Source organism: Pipistrellus kuhlii, unplaced genomic scaffold (assembly GCF_014108245.1).
Source record: "Pipistrellus kuhlii isolate mPipKuh1 unplaced genomic scaffold, mPipKuh1.p scaffold_m20_p_2, whole genome shotgun sequence".
Taxonomy (NCBI): Eukaryota; Metazoa; Chordata; class Mammalia; order Chiroptera; family Vespertilionidae; genus Pipistrellus; species Pipistrellus kuhlii.
The window spans coordinates 12,647,586-12,667,758 of record NW_023425515.1 but is presented as its reverse complement, the minus strand read 5'-3'; the positions used below and the strand labels follow the sequence as shown (position 1 = coordinate 12,667,758).

General features: G+C 41.6%; 1 protein-coding gene and 1 long non-coding RNA gene across 4 annotated transcripts in view; both read left to right on the top strand.

The window, feature by feature from the left end:
- Positions 1-20,173, top strand: part of CXADR (CXADR Ig-like cell adhesion molecule) — a 55,054-nt gene that overhangs the window by 33,104 nt on the left and 1,777 nt on the right. The window contains exons 4-7 of one of the 3 annotated variants that reach the window (XM_036448451.2): positions 1,768-1,923; positions 2,815-2,937; positions 4,066-4,204; positions 5,974-6,157. In XM_036448451.2, the coding sequence (XP_036304344.1) occupies positions 1,768-1,923; positions 2,815-2,937; positions 4,066-4,204; positions 5,974-6,157 (602 nt within the window). Of the gene's footprint in view, positions 1-1,767; positions 1,924-2,814; positions 2,938-4,065; positions 4,205-5,187; positions 5,240-5,973; positions 9,507-20,173 lie in introns of those variants that run through there. The other 2 variants (XM_036448450.2, XM_045585349.1) reach the window with 2 other exon arrangements.
- LOC118724770 lies at positions 10,841-11,627 on the top strand. The gene is made up of 2 exons (XR_004989697.2): positions 10,841-11,295; positions 11,505-11,627. It is a non-coding gene; the product is annotated as an uncharacterized LOC118724770 (long non-coding RNA).

Sequence of the window (20,173 nt, the reverse complement as noted above, 5' to 3'; positions counted from 1 at the left end):
TTACGGAGCAGGGAAAACAGTTGCTAAAGGGCCCGTGTCACCAGTTTAATTCCCGGTTCTCCTAACCTGCCTCAGAAAAGGCATCGGAGCCCTAACTGGTTTGGCTCAGTGGATCGAGCCTTGGCCTGCAGACTGAAGGGTCCCGGGTTCGATTCCACCCAATGGCATGCACCTTAGTTGCGGGCACATCCCCAGTAGGGGGTGTGCAGGAGGCAACTGATGTTTCCCTCTCATCGATATTTCTAACTCTGTCCCTCTCCCTTCCTCCCTGTAAAAAAAATCAATAAAATATATATTTTAAAAAAAGAAAAGGCATTGGTTTCAGAAGCGATCTCTCTTCTTGGAGACTCCCCTGGAATCCTTCAGAACCCCTCCTCATCCAGTGACCTCCCACAGCGCCTACCAGGGCCTTCCTCACTGGCCATCTAGTCTGACTGTGACAGATGACACCCAGCTCCTGGTGAGGTCAGGGAGTCCGGCTTTCACGGGAGCCCAAACAGTGGAATCCACGTTCACCGGCAGAGGAGTGGGTCACTGTGTTTGTTACAGTCCGTGGAGTACAACTCGGCAGTGAGAAAGAATGGGTTTTAAAAACATGGATCACTGTCAGAAGCCTTACAGTGAATAAAGAAGCCAGACTGAAGCACGTACTGTATTATTCCATTCACCTGACCCTATAAGCAGCAGAACTAACCTGTACTGAGGGAGTCCAACCGTGGCGCCTGGGGCCAGGGTTGAGAGTGAGATGACTGCACCAGGCACAAGGGAACTGGCTTGGGAGCAGATTGGGGTGGCACTCAATGGGGTGTGCATGTGTGTGTGGGGGGGAGGGGCAGTATGAGTGCGTGTGTGTGTTGGACATGATCAACTCACACTATTAAAATGTGTTACTTTTATGGTGTATTATGCTTCAGTAAAGTTTACCAAGAGAATATGAAACACCAAGGTGTTAATTCGATGTTGGGGTGAGTTTCAGGAAATGGAGTTTGTGGCTTCTCTAACAGTTACCGGGGGAGACCTGGACTGTAGCCTCAGGTTTACCTTTTTATCTATAACAGTGCTCCCTGGGTGGTTTGGGGTCAATGTAATGCACCAAGTGAAGTGACCCTGTTGCCAGCATGTTTTATTATAATCCCCCGATTGGCACGTAATGGCACCGGAAGGAAGTGACGTGACACGTACTCCCATGCCCAGCATGGGGTAGAGGAGGAGCTTAGGAATGGAGGAGGGTGGTTGCTTGAGTCTGGAGAGATGCCGCCCGCGGGTGTTTGCTTTTTCCAGGTATATCCCATAACATAAGGGACACAGAGCCAGGCCTGAGTGCTGCCTGAGCCCAGGCGTGCCTGTTTTGTTTGTTTGTGTGTGTGTGTGTGTGTGTGTGTGTGTGTGTGTGTTAATATTTTTTTATTGAGTTTAGAGAAGTAGGGAGAGGGATAGAGAGAGAGAAACATTAATGATGAGAAAGAATCATTGTTCAGCTGCCTCCTGCATGCTCCTTACTGGGGCTCAAGCCCATAACCCAGGCACGTGCCCTTGACCAGAATCAAACCTGGGACCCTTCAATCCGCAGGTCAACGCTGTCCACTGAGCCAAACCAGCTAGGGCAGGGCTTGCCTGAACAGATTGTAGTTACTCAGTCTTGTCAGCTCTGAGCCAGAGCCTTGTGACAATCGTCAGTGGTTGTGCAGCATGCTTGGTGTTTAAGAATCCCTGTAAGCAAAAAGTCTGTGTTTCTGAATAAAGTTATCATTTATTTTCTCTTCGCAGTTAAGCCTTCAGGTACAAGATGTTACGTGGATGGATCAGAAGAAATTGGGAATGACTTTAAACTGAAATGTGAACCAAAGGAAGGTTCGCTCCCATTGAATTATGAATGGCAGAAAATGACCAACTCACAGAAACTGCCCACGGCACTGATATCAGGTGAGACGGTTTGTACCGTGTGCCACAGATGTGGACTTAGCTCGTGTGTGTGTGTGTGTGTGTGTGTGTGTGTGTGTGTGAGTGTTTTATATCCCAGACACCCTCCCTTTTCTATACAGGACAATCAGGATTCTATAGTGTTTTAGGAAGACAACTTACTGCCATGTAGTATAAATAGATATACTTCTATAAGAGTTTCACAGTTTGAGATTTATAATTGGTTTCTTTGGTATGTTTTTTTAATTGATGATAATACTATCAGGAAACGTTCATGATCTTAAATGAATGACTGTTATACAGAGTTGGTTCTTGAAAGTTTCCTGAGCCTACCTTAGTGTTGAAGATTCTGCACTTTACCCATGGTGTGTCTGTTACACTGCCCTTGTCGGCCTGGTCACCCCTAACTGCCCTCCCCTGCTGGCCTGGTCCCTCCACCTGCCCTCCAACAGATCAAAAGCACCTCTGTGGCACTGACGAGAGAGTTGCAAACTGGTTAACCCAATTGCTCCCTTTGTTAGAACCGACCTGTTACTCAAACTGGTCTCCACCTTCTAAGTAGGATTTCTCTGAGCCTCTGATTCTTTTTTCCAATTAAGAGGTAAACTGTATTGGCCCCCTTCTGACTTCCTTTTGTCTGTTTCTTCCATCTGGGGGAAGGGCGAGGTGGATGGAATGGGTTTTGCAAATCGTACTGCACAGATGAACGGGAGCCGCAGTGGTTTGCCTTCTGGGGACCGGCCCGGGCCTTGTCTGCCTGGCGTCGGCTCTGCACCCAGCTTCAGCCTCTCCCGCTTTTGCCGGGACTGTCAAGCCTGGCAGAGTTCGCCTTTACTGACACCTCAGCAATCCTGTAACAAGGGGTTTCCCTCTGCCCCGTCTCTCTCCTCGTAGAAATGGCGTCCTCTGTGATCACTGTCAAAAACGCCACCACTGACTACTCCGGGACGTACAAGTGCACAGTCAGCAACCGAGTGGGCTCTGACCAGTGCGTGCTGCGCCTGGATGTCGTGCCTCGTAAGTGCCTTCCGTCGGGGGTGGTAGCGTTCGCTCCCTTGTCTTTACTCGGCAGCCCCCTCCCCCATTCAGTCAGCAAGGGCGTATGGAGGGCAAGTGGGTGCAAACTGAGCAGAGCACTCTGGCTTGGTTAGTGGCAGAAAGGAAAAAAAAAAACCCTGCATTTTATTAGAAAAACCTTTGTTATCGTAGCAACATGAAGAACATGAGAGTTGTCAAGTCAACCCTTACACCAGATTTAGCCATTGTAAGGGTAAGCTATTTGGAACATTCTTATGTGCCAACTCAGAAAGCTGGGGACATTAAAATCTTTTAATCTGGTTTGATCACATTTATGCTTAATATATATTATACAGTCCAGCCGGCGTGGTTCAGCGGTTGAGCATTGACCTCTGAACCAGGAGGTCACAGTTTTGCTTCCTGGTCAGGGCACTTGCCCGAGTTATGGGCTTGATCCCTAGTGTGGGGTGTGCCAGAGGCAGTCGATCAGTGATTCTCTTTCCTCATTGATGTTTCTCTCTCTCCCTCTCCTGTCCTCTCTGAAGCCAATAAATATATATACATACTAGAGGCCTGGTGCACAAAAATTCATGCAGTCAGAGGAGTCCCTCAGCCTGGCCTGCACCCTCTCATAGTCTGGGACCCCTTTAGGGATGTCCATCTGCTGGCTGAGTCTGGCCGTTAGTCAGACATCCTTAGTGCTGCTGCAGAGGCAGGAGAAGCTCCCACTACCGCCACTGTGCTGGCCAGCCATGAGCCGGCGTCTGGCTGAGCAGCACTCCCCATGTGGAAGCGTACTGACTACCAAGGGGCAGCCCCTGTGTTGAGCATCTGCCCCCTGGTGGTCAGTGAGTGTCATAGCAATCAGTTGTCCCTCCTTTAGGGTCAATTTGCATATTACCTTTTGTTATATAGTATATGTATAAAATTAATACATAAAATAAAATAGATTATACAGTTCAAAAGACAGTTCTTTTAGTGAATTTTCCCCTTGGACCAAAAAGCTAATTAGTTTCTTATAGTTATTGTATACAGGGAAATCCATCTGACAGTGTGTACCCTTACCTTCAATATGACTAGATAGAGTGGTGGTGTTTATCATTATTTCCTATGAACTTCTTATTCTAGCATCAAACAGAGCTGGGACAATTGCCGGAGCCATCATAGGAACTCTGCTTGCTCTCATGCTCATCTGTGTGATCATCTTTTGCTGCCACAAAAAGCGCAGAGAGGAAAAATATGAAAAGGAGGTTCATCATGATATCAGGTAATTCGGTGACGCCAGAGTTGATTGACGTGTGGTGTACTGAATTTATTATGCCTAAAGCATTACTTCTCTTAACCATCCGAAACACTTGCCCCTGTGAGAACTGGATAAAAGTTAAAGCTTTTCCCTTCAAAATATTGGAAAGCTCTTACTTTCCCTGGCAAGTGTGCAGATTCAGTCAATCTCCATTAGGCCGTGCCCTGGGCCCTCTCCAGTTCTGGATCCTATTTTAAGAACCACTACAAATTAGTTTATCTCAAAACCGTTCGCCCTCTCCAAATCAGGTACAGGGAGGGCATAGTCCCAAAAAGAAGGAAGAGAAAAGACCCAATTATATCAAGTGACAGAACTATTGGTAATACGGTTTTTTACAAAATATTCTAAGCCAGGAGATCTTAACTGGAAGTCTATGTTCGATTATTAAACTTGAAGAAATAATAACATGTGACTAAATAACACCCAGGAAATTGACATTTGGTAGGTATGAGGTAAGGTCTGGGCACTTGCATTTTTAAAATGCACTAGATGGAACTCATTAGTCCTCGGTGTGAAAATTCTTCTGCCTGAATTCTTGTTTTTTGGGTTTTTTTTTGCAGATGAATCTGCTGTTTTAAGCTAAGGTCTTAGATCAGTAACTTTAATAGCAAAAAGGATTTTTCTTTTTTTTCTTTTTTGGTAGAAATATACCTGTAAGTGTTAGAGCTTTAGTAACTACTAGAGGCCCAGTGCACGAATTCATGCATGGGTGGGGTCCTGCTGGCTTGCTGTAATTGAGGCAATTGGGGCCAGGCCGGCCAGGTAGAGGGGACATGGGCGGTTGGCCAGGCAGCCCTGCCCCCGATCAGTAAGGGGGAGGATCAGAGAGGGAAATGGCTGGAGGGAGGGGTTACAGGTGGTTGGCCAGCCAGTCCCACCCCTTGGTCGAACTCTCAGTCTAACTGGTCAAGGGGACAATTTTTTTATATTAGCCTTTTATTACATAGGATAAAGTATTACATGACTGTAATGAGATTATCTTGATTAGTTGTACTGGAATATGAACCTATTTTAAGGTTTGTTCCTTGTAAGACATAAAATCGTAAATTTTTGTAAACACTGCCTTTTACTATATAAGAAGATCTGTATTCTGTAAATGATAACTAATAAACAAATACATAGTTTGTGACATTTTACTGTACTAGAGACCTGGTGCACAGATTTGTGCAGAGTTGGGGGTCCCTCGGCCTGGCCAGCGATCGGGGCCAATTGGGGCCATCCAAAGGAAGGGACCACTGGAGGTTGGCCGGCCGCAGGAGGTTGGCTGTGGGAGCTAACTGACCACCAGGGAGCAGCTCCTGTGTTGAGCGTCTGCCCCCTGGTGGTCAGTGCGTCGTCATAGCAACCAGTCAAAACAGTTGCTTAGGCTTTTATATATATATAGATAGATTGTGCCTGCTTTTTGTATGTCACACACACTTTTATATACTTAGTGCTTAAATAGCCCCCACACAATTGGATCTTTGCTTTCCAGGGAAGATGTTACAATTTCTAGTAACCTACAATCGTGTAGCCTCTGACTCATGGGTGGGCCGAGGGACCCCAACTGTGCACAAATCTGTTCACCAGGTCTCTAGTACAGTATAATGCCACAAACTGTGTATTTGTTTATTAGTTATCATTTACAGAATATAGATCTTCTCATACAGTAAAAGGCACTGTTTACAAAAATTTACAATTTTATGTCTTACAAGGAACAATCTTTTGATTATATTGGGATCTTTGCTTTCCAGGGAAGATGTGCCTCCTCCCAAGAGCCGGACATCCACTGCCAGAAGCTACATCGGCAGCAATCACTCATCTCTGGGATCCATGTCTCCTTCCAACATGGAGGGCTATTCTAAGACTCAGTATAACCAAGTACCAAGCGAAGATTTTGAACGTGCACCTCAGAGTCCGACTCTCCCACCCGCCAAGGTAGCTGCCCCTAATCTCAGTAGGATGGGAGCGGTACCGGTGATGATTCCAGCCCAGAGCAAGGATGGGTCTATAGTATAGGGCCTCCAAACCTCTCACCTCCGTGCTCCACGCTTCTCTCCTTCTTTTGAAATAGGAAAACCTATTTTGTTCTAAATTTTGCTACCAGCCTCAATAGATCAAAAAGTGAACCAAAAATTGTAAGAAACATACTTTAAAAAGTTGTGTTTGTTTATATCGGAATAGTAAAGGCATTAAAGTTACTAAAGACAAATTAGCCATCTGAAAAAGATTTCTTACATAAGTTGATTTTGTAAGTTTCTAACTACCAATACTTTGTAATATGTAGCACTTTGGATATGAAATCATAGGAGAAGATATTGGTGAACTTACATGCACACCAAGCTGATACTTGAATCATCTTAAAAAGTAGTATTTTTTTTTTCATTCCTGCCATTATTTTTAGGATGCCTTTCTCAATTAATTTATGACCCAAAATTGGCAAAGAAGCATTCTTGGCAACAATTATTATAGTCCTTTATGTTTGTTCTTTGAAAACTGTTTGGAATAGCTCTAGTAACATAAATGTGTTTGCTATAGCTCTAGTAACATAAAAACACTCTACAGGGTTCTAGAAATTAGTAGTTTTACTTTCAGGTCATGCATTAGCCTTGTCTATGGAATGATTGCTTCAGTATTTGATTGATAGACTGTGAGGCATAGTAAGCTCTTTTATGTGGATTTATTTAGCAAGTTTGCTCTCACTGCATAGAGCGATGACACTAGGTACAGTGGTGAGAGTGGATTTCAGCGAAGAGCAATCTGGGGTGATCTCGAGAAGGGTGACCCGCCAGAGCAAGGAAGGAGAATCCTGCAGTTCCCAACTACACACTGGCTCTCTGCGTTAGGTGATATTTTTCTAATAAGAAACAATTATGACATTTATTATTTGACAGATACAGATTGAAAGTCCCTAATTATTGGTTCCAAATTTTAAAAAGTGTCCCTCCCCTCCCCCCGAATTCAGTGTTTTGTTGAGGTCGTTTTTTTGGATGGGTGTTGCATGTTATATGTTCTGGAAACATGTGATCCGAAGTCTACCTTCCTGAATGCAGTCCTTGGAGGATGTTTCTTCATAGGCTCGGAATGACGGAGCGCATTGTAAGCTAGTCGGTGACCTCCACGGTTCTGTCTTCCAGACTTGGGCGGATGCACAGTTGCTATTCTACTGCCAACGTTGTCTGTGCGGTTGCAGAAAACCCAGTTGAGTTTCGAAAAGTTTGAGTCCTAGTTTTGTGAAAGTGATTTATTCTTAAAAAAAAAAAAAAGAAAGAAAGGAAAGGGGGTACACAGAATACTCCCAACTGCCAAATGTGTTAAGTACTGTTTTAGAAGAAGAAAGTAAATTTATTGTATTTCCCTTAAGATTGTGAGGGAGTGTGGCTATAGTAGAATGAGCCAGCGGTTTCTTTATAGTAAGTAAGGTCTGCAATAACTTATTTCACTAGCTCTAAAACCTGTTCCCTTGGTTTTGTAGGGAGTTGGTTTCTTCTGTTCATCTCTTTGGGTGCTGTGGTGGTTCATGCTGCATTAGAAATTAATGTTGGCATGACTTGCTGATTAGTAAGAGTATCGTGTACACTTTTTAATGGTAAATTTAAGCGGAATGTCTGTGTAATGGATTAGTGTATAGTTTTACATATTTGGAAGCCTTTTTTAAATAGGGTCTTAACCTTTCACAATATTGCATTTGTACTTGTGTTAACAGTTTTCATTTGTGCCTTTTGGGTAATTTAATTTTTATTATGAATTTCTGGTGCCTATGATCTAGCTATCACCTGAAAGGTGCTTAGAGGTGAAGGTACTGTTCCTAAAACGCATCACTGTGACACCTTTCTATCCTCAGACTTCAATCTTGCCTCCTCTTTGTGTTCTTTTTGTATGCAAATTAACAGAATGAAATTTTAACATCCCACACACTCTTTGGCTGTGTTTCTGATTTTATAATAGTAACTATTTTTGAACTCCAGATGTCCAGTCTGTTTTATATGAATACATTTATATACACCAGCACAAACTCTGAGAAACAACTTTTGGTCTTTACTAGTTTTTCATGCACTGAAGATTATGCTATCAATCTAAGTAGAAATTACTACAAAAAAAAAATGGATCCATGTAAGGCTTTCCTTGCCCTAGATTTAGTAGTTGGTCTAGGATTTAGCGACAAATAAATCAGAATCTCTTCCAGAAGCACCTGCACCCTAAGAAACGAGCTCACAAAAAATTCGTTGTGTATCCTGTACAGACCTACTGGGCGTGATGAAATTTTGAGGACAGAATTCATTTTGGACTCTGTCTTCAGCTACTCTCATTGTAAATTTAAGTTAACCTAAAAGTCAGATAGTTCTGATTGACCCATTCAGGGATTCTCACTGATGATTTCATTTAAACCAGAGATCATATATTTGCTCTGGAATTATTGGTAATCATCAGGCAATTCGACAAAACTTGCTATTCGAGCATTTCCATTGGAGCTTACGTAAATCAAGGACAGCACTGCATCTTCGAGGCAATAGAAATCGATTCCACTTTACACCTAAGAGACTCAACACTAGTTGAGTTACACAGAATAACTTGAGAAGTAGTGGTACCTTAGAGGATGTAGTTCTGTGCTTTATGGGTGTTCTTTTATTCTAATATTCCCTGTTTGAAGGCCAAAAAAACAAAATAAAATAAATCTGCCATGGAATTGTTACAATGGAAATACAGCCAGAGTGTGTCCTAGCGGGAGGTTGATTCAAGAAACACAATTAGATTATTGGTATGAATTAATATCTGATTTTTATTAAAAAGATAATTTCCAAGATTGAGTTTCATAAATAAGGAGCAAGTAAAGGGGCAAATAGACATTTTTATTAAATATAAAAAGAACTCGTTGCATGAAGTTAGACATCAAATTCTATAATGGATGGCTTTTTAAAATCACCATTCTCTGTCTTTCTGTGTGCGTGCAGCATGTAAATTTGAAGTTATGTAAATGTTTCAGGTTTTTCCTAATCTCTTCACCTCCACAGTGTTTAGGGCTTTCAGACCCCTTATTCCAGTGTGAATAGAGAAGGTCCATATTATGTGCTCAATGCTTTGATGTGTCATGCAAGGAGTAGTTTGTAGAAAATGTTGACACCATTTTAACTTCTTAGTGGCTTGTGACATTATATATTATATATATATATGTACATAAATCTTTGTGATATTCTGTGTTTAGTAGTATAAATGTTCTGGGCAAGTTTTAATATTTCAAATGCCTTTGGATAGTCTTGCAATAAAGGCAACATGTTCTGCAGTTGGATTTTTTTTTTTTTTTTTTTACTTGTTTTCCTATTTTGACACTAACATATGGTTCATAACCGAGCACAGATTCCACTTATTCATGTTATGGAAGCAGGGAGGAATAATAAATCTGTGAATTGCAGTTCTGCTTATCTTATGGATAGTAACACCAGCAAATACCTTATCTTACGGATAGGAACACCAGCAAATATTTTCTATATCTGGCTTCTTACTGTTAATCAAGTTTTACAAAGTGCACTGTTTTGTGATTCGAGTATGGAAAGTACCTGCTGGGACTGGTTTTGGCCATGAACACTAAAAGTTCCGATCAAGGAAGAACTCTGCATTTTTGCACTGACATATTTAATGACACAAGTGTCAAGCGAGCCACAATTCACTGATGCACTTATTCTCCTCTCGTACTGTGAACATTTGTTATAAATAAACTTGTACTACTGAGAAAAAATATTTTGACACTTCACATATGCAAGTAGAGAATTGATAGTGTCCGTTTCAAAGATGAATTTTGTATTTAATGTTTCTGGCTTAAATATCCAATGGTGCAGATTTTGAACTTTGTAAGAACAAATTTGGTTAAAAAAAAAAAAAGCAATAACTTGCTCTAGCATTGTGACCTTGTGTACTTTTCAAATAAAATTAAGAAAGGAGTTTTCTGCCTCATGGTGTGACTTCATTGTGCTTTAAAAAAAAAAAAAATGTCTACTTTATAAAGCTTCCATATGATGTTTCTCCCTGCTTTCTGAGTCAAGGTTTCTTTCCCCACACCTCTTGCATCTTTTATTAAAACAGAATAAAGATCAGGACAATCACACATCAATGGAAACATGAAACATACATGTATGTTTCCCCACCCAAAGTTCTGTGATCACAGTATTTTACAGTATAAACTAAAAGCACATCTCAGCTGCATTAAAAATGTGCATGCCTGTGCGTGTATGAAACACATCTGTCTCTGGTTCAAAGCTATTTTCATTGATCCTACACATTGATTTCAGAAAACAAAACAAAAAACAGGATGGGGTTGGTAATAGGTCTGTGAGACTTTTTGAGGAATATGGTTTGCCCTCTAGTTTCTCAGTCTCGGCACTTTTAACACGTTGGGCCGGGCAACTCTTTGTTGTGGGGGAGCGTCCGGTGCACTGTGGGCTGTTTGGTATCATCCCTGGTCTCTACCTACTGGGTGCAGCAGCACTCCTCCCTCCCCAAGATGTGACAGCCAAAAACTGGCTCCCAATGGGTTTCCAAATGTCCACGGGGAGAGGACGGGGGGGGGGGGGGGGGGGGGCGGGGGGGGGGAAAGTGCAGGGGGAGACACAACACCCCCTACCCAGGCTGAGAACAGTTGGTTTATGAAGTTTTCTACTGGGAGGTTTAAAGAAGAGCTTAGGAGTCACGTGTTTGAACACCGCTCGTTACCAGATGCTTTCCTGGGCTTCAGTTCCCTCGTGTTTTAGAATGGGGATGCACATTCCTACGTCCCAGGGCATGTTGGGAGCTTTTAAAGAACTAGAATTTATCCAATGAAAAAGGCTTTTTTGTACTTTTCCCTGGTCACTGGGATGCTGACCGTGATCCACAGATTTTCAAGGACCCAAGATTACAATCAAATACGCTAAGTGACGCTACTGAGTATAGTTTAATGCCTTTCCTTTAGACCATATTTTAACCTTGCAGCTCTAAAGGCCACATCATGTCTCTAGGTTAATTAAGTACCAAGTGGCAAAGCTGATGGCACAAAATGGAGCACAAGTTCATTGTTATTAAATAAAAGTGGCGTAAAGTCTAAGGTAGGGGTGTCGAACTCAATCAGAGAAGGGGCCAAAATCTAAAATCCAGCCTAAATCACGAGCCGAATGGTTTACTGAACAGTCATAAACTGTCATTGTGATGGAAACGCAGCGGAGTGCAGTGATGACAGCGCGGTGCGGGCCACATTGCAAGGCCTGGCGGGACGGATTTGGCCCGCGGGCCTTGTGTTTGACACATGTGGTCTAAGGCATAAACCAATCTAAGTTCCAAACGCAATGAAGGCAACAGTGAGAGATTAGGAAGGCAGCCCCAACCCAGCTCCATTTTTCTTTGCTGGCATTTCTGAGGTATAAATCAAATGTGATTTGTTTTGTCATTTAAATGACTTTGATAACTTTGGGGGGGGGGGGGGGGGATTATCCTGAAGTAACTACAGAAAAAGAAGAATTCCTGGAGTTAAGAAAGAACCAAGAGCTAACTAGCTCCTTGGTCAGTTTGCTTCTCGTTTCACTGCTGAGCTGGGGAAATTCTTTTTGGGTGGAAAACGAGAGGGTGGGAGAAGGGGCAGGAAATCACAGAAGTAAAACCCATGTCAGTCCCCAGCAAAATACTGGAAGCCAGCCGTGATCTTGCCTTGCCCTGAGTCACTGACCCCGGTCCTAGTGGATTGGTTCTTAAAATGTAACTGTGACCATATTATAATCCAGCCCATTATAATCTGGTGGTCCATTCCCTTTCTCCCTGGTTTACTTTCTCCACACCTTCAGGGGCACCCCTACACACCTGCTGGGGGCCCGGGTGTTATTATTTTTTAATATATTTGTTTCAGAGAGGAAGGGAGAAGGAGAAAGTGACAGAAACATCAATGATGAGAGAATCATTGATCAGCTGTCTCCTGCATGACCCCTGCTGGGGATTGAGCCCACAACCCAGGCATGTGCCCTTGGCCGGAATCAAACCTGGGACCCTTGAGTCCGCAGGCTGACACTATCCACTGAGCCAAGCCAGGTAGGGCTGCCTGGGGTTTCATACCTTTGTGAACATGCAGTTTCTTCAGCCGGAGAACAGCCCCTCCTTGTCTGCTTGCCCAGTGCATATTTGCCCGAGACGTGTAAATCCAAACACTTGTCCTTTGAGTCATTTTTCCTGATCCGCACCCCTGCCCCTCACTCACGTGCGAACTGAGAAGGGTGCCTGGGCCCTCAGGATTGCCAATGCATGCCTTATGGCACAAAACCTTTTGTGTTCTAATTATTTAACATGCTTACTAGATCCCCTTTGTGAGTTTAAACCTCGTTTATTCGCCCTGTTTTCCCAGTTCCTATTGTTCAGTACACACTGAATGAATTTTTAGGGAAGATGGCACGAGGGGCAAGTCTGCATTCAGTAGGTTCACGTCCTATGTTCCGCAAGACAACTTATCCGGTTTCTTCCCCAAAGAAAAGAAGTGAGTGGGGGTGTGTGGTGACAAAGTCTGCACTTGACATGAAAAGTTAACTGGAATAATTACAGGATGTGGTGACTTGGCTCCATAGGAATCAACTTAAAAATCACCATCTCCTACTTGTAAAAGCCTGTAGAAATAAAAGATGTCTAAAACCCGCAGATTCTGAGTAGGTCTGGAGTGAAGTCAGTGACTGTTTCTCTCTTGGGTTTCAGACTTTCACAACTAGCCCTCCACTACCATACTAACACTGGGGTATACATACAGGTTTTTTAAAATACGTTTTTATTGATTTTAGAGATGAAGGAAAGGGAGAGAGAAACATCGATGAGGATTGGCTGCCTCTTGCACACCCTCCACTGGGGATCGAGCCCACCATCTGGGCCTGGGTCCTGGCTGGGAATTGAACCAGTGACCTCCTCTGATTCATGGGTCGATGCTCAACCAATGAGCTACACCAGCCAGGCTACATGTTTTTTCTCATTTAGCAAATCCTCTTAGATTATTCTGTATCTATGTTATCTATTTTCTGTCATCTATACATCTACCTAACTCTTACTTGTTTTCAAAACTAATATTTACATCAAAGTGAGACTCTGTAATTTATTTAAAAAGTCTCCAATTGATGCCCATTTAAATTGATCCCATCTTTTTAGATAAATGAGTAAAATTACAAGAGGTGTGTTCCTGTATACATCCGGATGTATATGTGTATATGTGTCTTTACATTTCTAGAAAGGAAGGTGTTGACTGTAGAGTATTGGGATAGCTTTTATTACAATAGCTTTGTACATGTTGTAGCAGCCTGTGCTGCAATGGATGAGTGCTTATCCCACCCCCAATCCTCACCAATGCTCTTAGCCAACTTTTTGATCTCTGGGAAGAAAATTCTCTTGTTATTTGGTTTAAAATTCTCTTGTTATTTGTCCAGTTGAGCATCTTATGTTTAAAAACTATTTGAGAACTGTGTTCATGTGCTTTACTAGAGGCCCAGTGCACAAAATTTGTGCAAGAGTAGGACTTCCTTCCCCCTGACAGCTGGCACCAGCTTCCCTCTGGCACTGGGGACCTGGGCTTCCCTCTGACCGCTGGCAGGCACCCAGGACCTGGGCTTCCCTCACAGCCCAGCTTCATCCGGAAGGTCAACCGGAAGTATGTCCGGTCTAATTAGCATATTATACTTTTATTATAGATTCTGCTAACTTGGAGCTCTTCAAATACAATAAAATTAGCCTTTTGTGATATAAGATAAAAGGTTTGGTTTTGGGGGGCCAGGTTATCCTTTTTCTTTGACTCTGTTTGTGGTCTTTCCCTGCTGACCATGCAATCCTAATCCCTCCTAAACTATTTTTCAAGGGGACCTGAGGATCAGGTCCGGTGTTTGTCTCCTCTCCTACACAGATGTGATTTCTCAAAGGCAGAGGAGCGTCTGTACATGTCAATGGTGGATACAAATAGGTTCTCAGTAATCTTTGCCGATAATTGCAGCAGCTCTGGCCGTGTTCCAGTCCAGCCATCACCACATGTGTTCCCATCACAGTGTGTTCCTTTGTCTTTGTTTTTCCTTAAGTTTCTGGCGTGTCTGCCCAGAGCAGTTTTATGGAATCAGCACAGACTAAAGTAATGAGGACAATGAGTTATCTTGCACTTGAAAACAAGATGTCTAGGTCATGTGCTGGGTCAGCTGTCACACACTATTCCAAGTTGAAGGTTGGCTGCCGGCAGTGTGCTGCTTGAATGTTGCTAAGTGGACATGTCCCCTCTGATGTGGGCCCAGAACTGTCAGCAGTGAGAACATTTCCAGGGAACAGCAGGATGACCTTGCAATTCTGAAAGGAGAGAGTATGATAACAGCACAGGCCAATAATTTGCAACCTGCTGGGAAATCATAGTCCTCCAACATCAACCTCCACCAATCTTTTCATCTAGTGACAAGGAGGGGACATTTTATTCTCTCATAAGAAGCAACATAAAGTGAAATAATTCTGTGGAAGGAAACAATCTCTTCCCTTTAAACTAAAAGGTACTCTCTGTGCCCAGCTGGCGTGGCTCAGTGGTTGCGTGTAGACCTACGAACCAGGAGATCACAGTTCAATTCCTGGTCGGGGCACATGCTGGGTTGTGGACTCAGTCCCCAGTGTAGGGCGTGCAAGAGGCAGCCACTCATCATCATTTCTGTCCCTCCCTCTCTGAAATCAATACAAATATAAATAAAAGATACTATTGCTATGTCCAGGACAAGATAAAGATGCACGCACCATATAGCAGCCCAGTAGGGCTTTATGAGTATGTTTATGTGAGCTTGATTTAAACTTTTTGTAATGATGTTATCGGCAAAAGATTGCGGTGGGTGCTTCTCCTTTTTCCGAATCCCGCACGGAAAGGGAGAAGGCAGGTTCCTGAGTGGAGGAGCTGGGGATTAAGAAATAAAAGAAAGAAAGAGCAAGAGGCAGAAATAGATCCAAAAGATGGATGCCGGGTGGAGGCAATCACTCTGATTGAGGGACAGTCAACCCCCACCACAGACCACACAGTGCATTTATTGATTTCCAGAGGGGGGTTTAAGGTCAAGAGGTTTTGGGTGTGCCCAGGTCCTATTCATTCCCTCATTCCTGGGATTTAGCAGATCAAGACCTGGGTTAGTCAAGGTCCTATTCGTTCCTCATTCCAAGCACATGGATAAAGATAAGAAATTACAATAGTACTGATAACAGCTCCCACATTTTGGGGAAACATGTTCCCAGGGCGTGGCTCTGCCTATGTCTTGAGTTCAGCTAATGATAATTAAAGGTCATCCATGTGCATTTCCAAGCGGGGCCCTTTTCAAAAGACCTGTGATATTGTTAAGTAAAAATGTACAAAGCAGTTCAAATCCTGTGAAAACAAAATATCCATAGTCTATCTATGTGATCTAGTTCAATATCATTTTTATGAAAAACATCAAGGTCCATAGAGGTTCTGATTTCCCAAGGCCACGGTGAGAAACAGAATCTGGGTCTCCTTGTTCCTGGTCCAGTATTTTCCTAGGAACCTGAGTCCTTGGCAGTCCCGGCCCTGAGTGAACTGTATGAAAGGAAAGGAGGGAAGAGTTAGAGTAGGAAGCTCTCACCTCTCACTCCATCCCAGCAACACCAGCTGGGAGAAAGCCAGTGAAAGCAGAGCAGACTGGCCTCACCAGTGCCCGCTGCTCCTATGCCAAGTGCTCACCACACCCAGGGCACACAGCATCGCTAGCTGCACTCGTCTTAGGGATGCCCGTGGTGACCCCGGTGGGGTGTATGATGGACACGAGTCTGCTTTGTTTGGTGCCAAGCCTAGTTATGCAAGAAACTGCAAAGAAAGCACAGTTTAAATCAAGATGGCTATACTATGGATGTATGTTATGAGGAAAACAGACACTCCTAGCAATAAACAACTGGTATTTTAAAAAAATTATTTACCAAAGGATCATATTAGCTATCAATATCAGATTTTATTTTTTTAAATATATTTTATTTCTTTTTTACAGAGAGGAAGGGAGAAGGATAGAGAGTTGGAAACATTGATCAGCTGCTTCCTGCACACCTCCCACGGGGGATGTGCCCGCAACCAAGGCACATGCCCTTGACTGGAATTGAACCCGGGACCCTTCAGCCTGCAAACTGATGCTCTATCCACTGAGCAAAACTGGCCAGGGCAATATCAGATTTTAAATGTGACTAGTCTTATCATTGGGCAATATTATGAAACATTAAATAGTGAGGTTTTAGTAATAACTCAGATGACAAAAGTGAGTTTTACATTTTTCATGTTATTTCCTTTAGACAAAGTTAAAAAAAAATTAAATATACTTTCATTTTTAGTCAGTAAATTTTATTTCGTTTCTTTAGAAAAAGCATTTGATGATCTATAAGATACAAAAAAAATTTTCCCGTTGAATTTAGTGAAACATGCTGTTTTCTATTGAACTTTACAGCTTTACTTATCAATTTGACTCTAAAAAATGTATCATCTATAATTTTCTGTGTCTGATTTTAAAAAGTTGGCAGTTGTGTTTGTCTCTATTTCTGAACTGGAAAGGAAAATTATCCTTTTCCCATCTTCATCAAAGGTAGTTATATTTAGATATATGGTTGAAGACATTTCCAAAAGAGATCAGTAGCTTAATATCTAATGATGAAGATGGATTAAATCAAGGCACATAGGTATGAAACTGTTAAAACCTGTGTTTAAAACAAATCAGTGACATAATAAAATGTTCCACATTTTCCAATTGCATAACCATAAAATGAATATATTTCATGTCATAACACAGCAGAATGGGAAAATATAAATTAAAAGCTCCCTCTTTTAAACATTCCCCATCCACTGAAATATTAACAGTGGTTATCTTTGCTAGAGGGATTACGGGTGATTTTAATGATCTTTCCTCTGCTTTTGGCTATTTGTTTCCCAAATTGGCATTCATTTTAATAACAAAAATAATTCTAATAAATATCTTGTTGTGTATAATTATGGCATACTTAAAGTTATTCATTACCTGTGATAATTTCTACATTAGATCCATAGGAAAAGCAATGATTTAAACTAACTGCTGATGCTTTTCATGGAGAAAGGGAATTAGTTTCAAATACAACTTGTAGCTGGAAGTTGGAAGATTATCTGATGCCCTCTTGTGGCCAAAATTTTTTCAAAGGTGATTTGTTTCTTTTCATTGAAATCTTGTCTAAACCAAGAAAAGAACAAAATATTCTATTTTTTTCCAAATGACAAATAATGGTTACTCACTATTACTAACCCTTTAAGGGTAACCACTATTAAGGGGTTAGTCTATCTGTTGCTTCTAAAAGCATGCTTCCTGGGTTTGAAGACTACCTGGGGCAACTTGGATACTCTGAGACTCAATTTCAGTGATAATCCTGTTAAATTCTATTATCAGCCTCATTTTTTAACCTATTATCTCATTCAAAATGGTGGACAGCTTTGTCATAGATTATTCTTGCATTGGTCTTACTCTTATGTATGAATTATGTCTATCATGGCAAATAATGCACATTGATTTATAAATTTGCAAAAGTATTTCCAATTATCTTCTAGATATATACTAGTAGGATTTGCATTTTTTGACATTGTCAAATTACCTTCCACAATGAATGCAAACCACAATCTTTTCAATGTTTGTCTCTGTGTTAGGTGAAAAGTAGTTATTTCATGGTATTAGCTTTTATTTCCTTAGTCATTAGTGTGCCATTAGCACATCTTCTGTTTTTAGCCATTTGTATTTCTTTATATTTGGCTCTGCTAAATAATTTAATCATATGTAGGAGTTTTTTGTATAAAGTTTAGTTCATTTTCTTTTAAACATTTTGTGGAAATTTTCCCCTTTTGGAGTTTGTCTTTTAATATGCAGCTTTGTCTTTTTCTTCAATTCCAAATCACCAAATCTTTCTGTCCAGGGGGGAAGACTTTGCTACACTAAGACTTGCAAATATCTCATTTATTTCCTCAGTGCTTTTATAGTTTTATAATTTACATTTTATCTTTAATCTATCCAGAATTTTTATGAAGTAGGAATTTAACTTTAAAAAAATTGTGTGGCCAAATAGTTCACTATTAATATTTTATTAGTAACTCATTCCCAATTTGTAAAGCCACATTCACCATACATTAAACTTCTGTATAGTCATTCACTGCCTAAAATTTCCATCAATGGCAGAAGACATATATGACATAGCCTAGGTGCTTATTAGGTTATACAATCTAGGTTTTGTGGGTACCCCCTATAATGTTCTCAGGACCAAACCACGTTATGATACATTTCTCAGAATATATGCCCCTTGTTAAGTGGCATAGGACTCTGTGTTTCTGGTTCTATACTTGTAATTCTATCATTCGTGTATTAGTTCACTCCTAGATTATACTTTAGAGCAGTGGTTCTTACCTTTCTAATACCGCCACCCTTTAATACAGTTCCTCATGTGGTGGCGATCCCCAACCATAAAATTATTTTTGTTTTGCTACTTCATAACTGTAATTTTGCTACTGTTATGAATCAAAATGTAAATATCTGTGTTTTCCGATGGTCGACATTCAACCACTGAGCCACACCAGCGAGGCAGCTTTCTTTTGCTTTAAATCAGTGGTTCCCAACATGGGGTACACACCCCATAGAAGGGCAATTTGATTTTTAAGGGGGGGGAATTTGAGTTATGAACAGTGAATTTTTTGAGTTTATGATTCTAGGGGCCTCTTATCTATAATAAAAGCATACAATGCTGATTAAACCCAACAGCCAAACAACCTTCCAGACGTTATTCCAGAGGCTGAAACAGAGGCGGTTAGGGGCAATTAGGCAGAAGAGTGGTTAGGGGCAATCAGGCATGCAGGCAGAGGCAGTTAGGGGCCATCAGGGAGGCAGGCGAGCAGTTAGGAGCCAGAGGTCCTGGATTGCAAGAGGGTGCAGGCTGGGCTGAGGGACCGCCCCCATACACGAATTTTGTGCACTGGGCCTCTATAACACTATATAAATATACATTGTGACATATTTATGTATTTCAGTTCTCTATTAGTTTTGAAGCTTTGCTATTTTTTTCATATCACTTCATATATATATATATATTTTTAATTTTTTTAAAACTTTTTTAAAAAAAATATATTTTATTGATTTTATACAGAGAGGAAGGGAGATAGTTAGAAACATCGATGAGAGAGTCATCGATCAGCTGCCTCTTGCATACCCCCTACCGGGGATATGCCCGCAACCAAGGTACATACCCTTGACCGGAATCGAACCCGGGACCCTTCAGTCCCCAAGCCGACGCTCTACCCATTGAGCCAAACCGGTCCCGGCTAAATTTTTTTTAAAAATAATTTCTTAGTGATTTCTTCTTCAGTAATTCAACTGTCCTTTAAATTTTTTTTGTTTTTCTCTTTCATGGATGCCATGTTTTGTGGAAGCTTAGACCATTAATGGCTTTTTAGGCTTCCTTCATATGAATAGTTTACTTTTTGAATAAAAATTATAAGAATTATATGTCATGGGGGCAGAAGGGCATCAGGGTTTTAGAGATGCTTAGGTGGGGCATATCCAAAACAATGTTGGGAACCATTGCTTTAAATGTATTTTAGAACAAGGTGGGAGGTGGATACCAAGTCACAAATATTCTATAGGTAGTTCATCTAATATAAAAATTCAAAATTAGCCTTTTCCCCAAAGCACTCTGCCTTTTTGTTGTCAGCAGGGATGAGTTAGAAATTTGGGTGATTTTATAGTGACCTAATGTGGAAAGCAATGTCCAATTACCAGGGGGATGCCAAAAATACTTCCTTGTCAGTATGGTTAGTATACTTCTGGATTTTCCCAATTAACATGTAACTACGACTAAAGGCCCAGTGCATGAAACCCATATGCACAGGTGAGATCCCTAGGGCTGGCCTGCGACTAGGTCAATCAGGGTCAGGCCAGAGAGGAGGCAACAGTCACTGGTGCAGAA